Genomic DNA, 7551 nt, shown 5'->3' on the forward strand with positions numbered 1-7551 from the left:
TCGAAAGATGCAGGGTCAGAATTCGTGGGTTTTTTCTTAGCTGGTACCATCTCTTGCACCATGCTGTGTTTTCATATATATTTTTGTTTAAAAAATTGTTGGCAGCTTTTCTCAGCGGTGCAAAAATTCATTTCAGAAATGCAGGGAAAGCATTATTGATGCACTGAGGTTCAGAAAGACTTCCAAACGCCCCTAGGCAACTGATTTTAAGTATGCATGAACAGCTTTCATCTTTGGGAAGTATTGCTAAGATACTGAGTGAGGGCAATTGAAGTCTCTTGTTAACTATTTTAATAGACCAAGCATGGAAACGGGAGGAGGAGGAAATCATTTTGTGCTTCAAGAGGACTAGAAAAGGTCCTAACAGCACTGTGCAAAAGCTAAATTTCTGCAGTGGTGCTTGTTCTGCAGACTTTATGTACAACTTTATATATAACTCCTTGCTGAGTTGTACAAGGCCAACACTGAGACTAAGGAGGAGAAGGTGGCTGTAGGTGAGGCCTGGGTGACGTCAGTGAGGTTGGTGGGACAGTGCCTTGTTCACCCCCATGGACCACCCTCCACCACTTCTCAGAACTGGTGAAAAAGAGGGGAAGATGAAAAAGAGGATGGCCGCTATGGAGGGTCACAAGTAAATGAAGGGAACTGGTTACTTATTCAATTGTAAATCTCAATGGGCAAATTTCCCCTGTAAGTACCCAGTTAACTATCATTATATTTAGGTATAAAACAAGAGATTAGACACCAAAGAGCTACAAGATAAAAATACCTAACCAGTTTCAGCAGCTGCAAGGCAATTAAAACTCTGCAAATGAGCATTTGTTTGGCTTCCAGGGCCGAAGCACCGTGTCCTGGGGGAAAATATATCAAGCTGTTGAAGAAGGAACTAAGGTGAGAGAGACACTAAGATCCCCTGCTGAAATGTGATGCAGCTCCATAGCCAGCAGGATGCGTGGGAAAGGAAGAGCGGGAGAGGAATCAGTGCTGAGGGGTGTGCCAGAAACAAGCCAAAGGCCACTACTAATTTGCATTTCATTTGCATACCAGTTGGGTAAAACAGCACACTATTATGCTGAAACTTGTACAAAACATATTGGGCTACATCCAACTAAGTTTTACTCAGGGCAGGCCCACTGAAATTAATGCCCTAACCCAGTCACGCCTCTTAATTTCTATGGGTTTACTTCGAGTTGGACTAGCCCTGGATGCAACTCATTGAACTGGAACTTGAAAAATTATTGATATTCGGATTTCGGAACATTGGAAGCCGTGTTCTGCCAAGTCAGATCATTGGCAATTTAGCTGAGTAATGTTTATACTAGTTGTGGGCAGACTTCAGGCTTGGAGGATCTAGTTGCCTTGTTATGTTTTGTTTATGTTCCTGGAACATAACCCAATATCTTCTACAATAAGGGTAGGCATACCAGTGGCCCCCAGATAACACAGCCCATTGTCAAGGATGACGGGACCTGAAATCCATCAACACTATGAGGCCTCAGGATTCCTCATCCATCCCAGAGCAGACAGCTGGCCCTCAGTAGAAAAGTCACTGTGGGACAGGGTTTCTGAGAGTAGAATTTTTTTGAAACCACCTACTTAGGCAATGAAAGACTTGCGATTTTCTATGTCCCAACTAAACCATAGAAATATCTAATCCCCTTCCTGCTAGCCAATGGTGTGACTGGTATCCGGAATCATTTCTTGAGTCAGAGAGGCTACGCTGGATCTGAAGAGGGGAGATGGAAAGGGCTGGTGTGCGGCAAGGGAATTCATGAAAGTTATGAACTTTACACAGTTATGAACCATCTCTGGTCCCAAAAGGTCTGCAAACCGAGGTTCAGCTGTGCTTGCAGAAGTTGTGTGCAGTTCTATTCGCCTTTTCAGAGTCTCTCTTTGTTTCTCAAAGCTTAGAATTTGTGTGCATTGGGGACCTAAAGGCTCACTTTGCAGCGAGGGATTTGGGAAGACAATAGGGTAGAGCCTCCAGCACAAATCAACTTGCTGATGTTGTTTGAAATGGTTTTCGGGGCGGGGGGGCGGGGGCTGGCAGGGGAAAAGGCCACTTTCCGCCGCAGAAAAGCAGACCTTCCAGCTAGCAAACAGGGCAGGCTTCTTGCTCATAGACAAGTCCCCAGATAAGAAACCACTGGGCTTTGTTAATAATTATGGCCCAGCACTAGCAGTTAAAATAAAGAAATAAATACATGCATTCACAGCAAGTGTTTTCAGACAACATGGGGTTGAATCCAATGAACCATGTAACTAGCTCATCGTCTCTAATATTTTACAGTTTAATCAGGGACATACTGTACTTGGCTACTTCTCATTCCCTAAGAACAGTTTCGCAGTTCCAGCATCCCTGCCTAAGAGCACAGCCCTCCACCATGTACAGACTGCAAATGGATCATTTGACATCTTCCACAGGTGGCGCTGTGGGCTAAACCACTGAGCCTAGGGCTTGCTGATCAGAAGGTCGGCGGTTCAAATCCCTGTGACGGGGTGAGCTCCTGTTGCTTGGTCCCAGCTCCTGCCAACCTAGCAGTTCGAAAGCACGTCAAAATGCAAGTAGATAAATAGGAACCGCTATAGCGGGAAGGTAAACGGCGTTTCCATGTGCTGCTCTGGTTTGCCAGAAGCGGCTTTGTCATGCTGGCCACATGACCTGGAAGCTATACGCCGGCTCCCTCGGCCAATAATGCGAGATGAGCGCGCAACCCCAGAGTCGGTCACGACTGGACCTAATGGTCAGGGGTCCCTTTACCTTTTACACGCTACATTTGCTAATGGCCCTGCAACAGAGTGCCCTGCAGTTTCGGAAGCAGGATGCGGCAGCTAAATGCCTGTAACAGGCAGTAAACTACAGTGTAACAGAAAACGAACCACTTGAAGATAGGCTTTGCATTTTGAGAGCTGCAGATGAACAAAGGTAGCTGTTTTATAGAAGATCGGACCATTGGTCCTTCCAGCACTGACTGGCAGCAGATCTCCAGGGGTTTCAGAGAGGGTTCTTTCCCAGGTATAACTGGATCCCAGTTCCTGGAAGCCATGGAGGGGGTGCTCTTGTGCTCAGGTCCTGCTTTCTGGTTTTTTGCTCTACCTAACAAGTACATGTAAGTCACGAGACAGATCTGTGTTACAGTCAGCCTTTGTGTTGTCAAAAGCAAGGAACAAAGGAAGCGGAAATTTTGAAAGACAGTCAGAAGTGGTGGTGGTGGAGATGTTTAAAAAATACATCCCTCCCCACCTTCCACCCTGGACAGCATGAGCCCAGAGTTATTGGCATGGTGAGTTTTCGACATGAATTTTCACTCTCTTACCCCCCCCCCTGTCATTGTAGTTAGGAAGTCTCTTTGTATTTGTTGCTGACCGAACTACAAAATGAAGCTGATCTCCCTCAAATGAACACAACTCATGTTAACGGTATTACTTGGGAGCACATGGCCTATGGAAGTGTTCCTGACTGATCTTAGCCGTGCTGGGTCAGAAGCCCCAATGATCTGACACAGTAAACTCACTTCTAAGTAAACAGGATTACAGATTAGGGCACTGCACTACCAAAAGCAAGGCTTAATTCTGAATAAACAGGACGATCATCGCACTGCACCCACAGTCATTTCCAGATAACCTTTTTTAATTGCCTTCTGATGTAGGGCTACCCCTGGTACAATGTAAACTGTGGCAGACTAAAAATATTTTCTTTCCCCCCCCTTTCCTGTTAAAATATATATATATATATATCGCCTTGCTTGTTACATGAGTTGAAGGTAATTTTAATCTCAAAGATGAAGATAAAACAGGAACGGCGCAACCACAAAACCGAAGCAAATAAACCATGAAGGCCTGGCGATATTGAGTTATAAATACTTAATGAATATTTATATTTTTAAAAATTAATGGCAATTAAACTCAAGATGTTGTTCCCTGGAAGCGAAGCGATCATCAATCACACTGCCGCGTTCTTCTTCCGCTGAGTTGCGTGCTACATTATCGGACAGCGACGGAGCCCATTAGCCGCTGAGCCGAGACTAATTCCACCAAGGGCTTGACACTGGATCCGCAAATCCAAGGGCGATCGCTAGGTCAGGGCTTTATTCATCTCTCTCTCTCTCTCTCCCCACAACTTGCCACACAATTATACTGAGGAGTTGCGGGAGGGAATTATGAGTAATATTAGCACAGTTGAAGCAAGGTCCTACCATTACCAGTCAATGTAAAACTCTAGCCAGCAAAAGAACAACATTTAGCTTGGACAAAATCCAACAAAACTAAGGGCAGACCCACACCATACATTTAAAGCTCATGACTTCCCCCACATCCCACATGGAATTCTGGGAACTGCAGCTTGTTCAGAATACTGGGAATTGTAGCTCTGTAAGGGGGAAACAATTCCCAGGATTCTTTGGGAGAAGCCATCTGCTTTAAATCTGCATCAAATGTGCTTTTGGGGGCCATGCAAAAGTCCCCCCCCAGTGTTAGGAATTTTGAGCGCTGACATTACAGGTCTTCAGAATAGACTATGCTGTGGTGATTATGTCATCATGGGAGGATATATTTTGTAGATTTGGGTATATTTCTTGATCTGCTTCCCAGATTGGATTACTTTATAGTGTTTTAACTTTGGATTTTATATTTTTCTTTCTATCTGTTATGCGCTGTTTTATATGGTACATCACCTTCCAACACCTTGCACAAGGCAATTCATAAATCTAATAAATAGATTTGTTAGTGTGCATACAGCCTTATGCTGCAAACTGCTGATTGTGGCTTATGGGAGACAAGAGAACTAAGTGGCCTGGCATGCAGAAAGTTCCATGTTTGACTCTTGACATCTCCACTTTAAAGTATTAAGACCTGCGGTTCACGGGGTTACAAGCAGCCCATGGGGGTCATTTAAACAACCCCCAAGCTGCCCCCGAATCGAGCTGCCCGCTCGGCGACTCCTCTGGCACAGCACTCACTTCCACGGCGCCAGAAATTGTGTCTGTGCAGATGCCAGAAATCGCATCTGCGCATGCGCATCTGACCCACAGAGCCATCTCCGCAGGAGTGAACTGGCCCAGGCGAGGTAAACCTTGCCGACCCCTGATTAAGACCATAAGCTATTCCCTAGTCAATAAAATAGACAGATGAGCAGATACTTTGATGTAGCATGTGCAGTTTCCTATATCCCTAAGTTCTGATGCTTTCCCCTAGAATCCTGTATACTTCAGCTTAGTTCAAAAGCTCTGGTGGCCTTTGTTTTACTCTCAGTGAGCACAAGCACAGTCCAAAATCTGTGACATTACATTTACATCCTACGTTTCCTCCAAGGATTTCAATGTGACACATTGTCTTCCTCCTCCCCATTCTATCCTCACAAGGGAGGGAGGTTAGGCTGAGACACAGTAACTGACCCAAGGTCACCTAGTAAGCACCATGGCCAAGCTTTGATTTGAACCCTGGTCTTAGGATAGGTTCACCAATATATTCCAAGCTGTGGTGTAACTAGTAGGAGGCAGGGGGTTGTCAGCATCCAGAAGGGGTCAAGAGGCCAGCTGGCTAGCCCCCAGCTGGATCATGCCCTTCCAGCCAACATGCTGGACAATACCCCTGGTGTGACGTAAACCAGTGACTCAGACTTCAAAAGTCTGAGCACACTACCGTATATTAGCAGAGCGCACTGCGGGAACAGAAGCGGCGTGATAAGGCTTGTGAAACCTTAATTACAAGCAGATTTATTAAGCATAAATCAGGACAAAAAAACCATATCATCTCTCCTTCACCTCCTCAGAGGGTCTCAAAAACAAAAGCTATACACAAACGGAAGTTCCCAGCAGACTGTGCTGGAATGTAAACGGACATGTGACATGTAACAATCTCACACATCTGCTCCTTAAGGTGGAATGGAATTTCCCAACAGGGATAAGGCCACTTACTGCTGAATGGAAAAAATCAAACAAAAGTCACAGAACTGGAACCACCATGGATTCTGATATTATCAGTTTGGCTCTGATAAAACATTTATACTGAAATGGAGCTTGCATTGGTAACACCAAGGATAAATGTTGCACTTTCATTTAATTTTGAGCCACTGCATTCCAGACGTTCTGAACTCCACACCTAGTCCCTAAAACTTTTATCTGCCACTCCATACCAACCGTCTGTTCTGTGAGTGTACAGAAATCTGCATGCATACTTAATATTGTGTTGTAGCCCACCCTAATACCTTGGGGTGAAGGGCAGGTAATAAACCATAATTGAAACAACAATAATATAATTGTGTGCATTTTGCCACTTGAGAAGGAAGACTTTCTAAGAATTCAGTATATACTTTCTCTTGAGCACTGAAAAAACCTTGGTACATGCTTCCCACTGAAAACCAGTCAAGCGCATACCCCAAAATCTAAAATTTGTAAGAACACCTTGCAAAACAGGTCTGTGATGGCAGATCAATCTTCCATGCACCTTAACTTAGGTTAGGCACTTTAACTTAAGCATGACCTAATTTGTGTTGCGGTTCAACCCCAGGTTCCAATTTATTTCAGTCCCGGGAGGCTAGAAAAGGGGGGGGGGTGTTTATCTCTGCCTCTAAGCATAGGCAGAGAGCATTTCCAAATGCTTGCCCTACCAAAAGGAACCTGAGGTGTTCCGACTCCTAGGATAATTATACTGAGGCAGGTACTGGTGATCATGCTTGAACCCCGGCACCTCTCTTTTTCAAGCTACAGCGCGCAGATGGGGCGGGGAGTTTTCCTTCTCCGGCTCCACCCGAAGCCCCTCGACTCCTCTCGCGTTGCCTAAGAAGCCATTCGGCTGCGCTCGGCTTCCCTTTCCCCGCCCCGTTCCAAACACGAAGCCGTTCGGATGACCTTTCCCCCTCAGATTCGATCCGACCTGTTTGCTCCCTCGCCTATTCCCGAACCCGCTCGGCTTGCTTTCGTCCGCAAAGCAGCCGCTCGATTCTCTTCGGCTTGTCACCCGAAGCTTTTCGGAAAGGATAAAATTGGCCCCGCCCCTTGCCGAAGCCATTCGGCTCGGTTTCCTTCGGCGCCCGTTCGTTCTATATAATCTCCACACCGCGCTCTTCTTACCTTCATGCGCAGCAGATTCTTGGACAGCTTACTCTTCACGTCCCTTGCCATGACGGTGACAGGCTTCCGCTGAGGGGCACTTTGGCTCGCTGCTGGCCTTCTTAGTCTTCCCTTGCACCCACCGGGCCGCGGCCTCGCCCTCCACACGCCTCAACCTACGGAGTGTTACTGAACATGCGCGGTCCTTTGTACGCATGCCTGGTAGAGCCCTCTGACGCCTTCTTGCCAGCTTCTTGCCCTCACTTTGAGCCAGCTCCCCTCCCGCCCCTCCACTGACAGCGTGGAGGCATCAAACGTGGGATCATTTCTAAGCAACGTGGATTGTGGGAAAGTATTTTAACAAGCTAAATATAAAAAAAGCTTAGATAGGATATTTTTTTTAGGGAAGAGAAGAAGGGCTGGCACGGATGGAGCATGCTTAGTATCTCTCTGTGGCCCGATGTGCCCTTTGCTTACAGTAAGAGTCTTAATTGCTGGCAAA

The 7551-nt window shown here is 46.1% G+C and overlaps 1 protein-coding gene across 1 annotated transcript in view; it reads right to left on the minus strand.

Annotated features, from left to right (window-relative positions):
* MPHOSPH6 (M-phase phosphoprotein 6) overlaps window positions 1-7243 on the minus strand; it is a 13068-nt gene extending 5825 nt beyond the window's left edge. Inside the window, exon 1 of the mRNA XM_035118197.2 lies at window positions 7071-7243. Coding sequence (XP_034974088.1) covers window positions 7071-7121 — 51 coding nt within the window. The 5' untranslated portion in view covers window positions 7122-7243. The remainder of the gene's footprint in view (window positions 1-7070) is intronic.
* Window positions 7244-7551: the final 308 nt, after the last annotated feature.

This window comes from Zootoca vivipara, chromosome 6 (genome assembly GCF_963506605.1).
Source record: "Zootoca vivipara chromosome 6, rZooViv1.1, whole genome shotgun sequence".
NCBI lineage: Eukaryota > Metazoa > Chordata > Lepidosauria > Squamata > Lacertidae > Zootoca > Zootoca vivipara.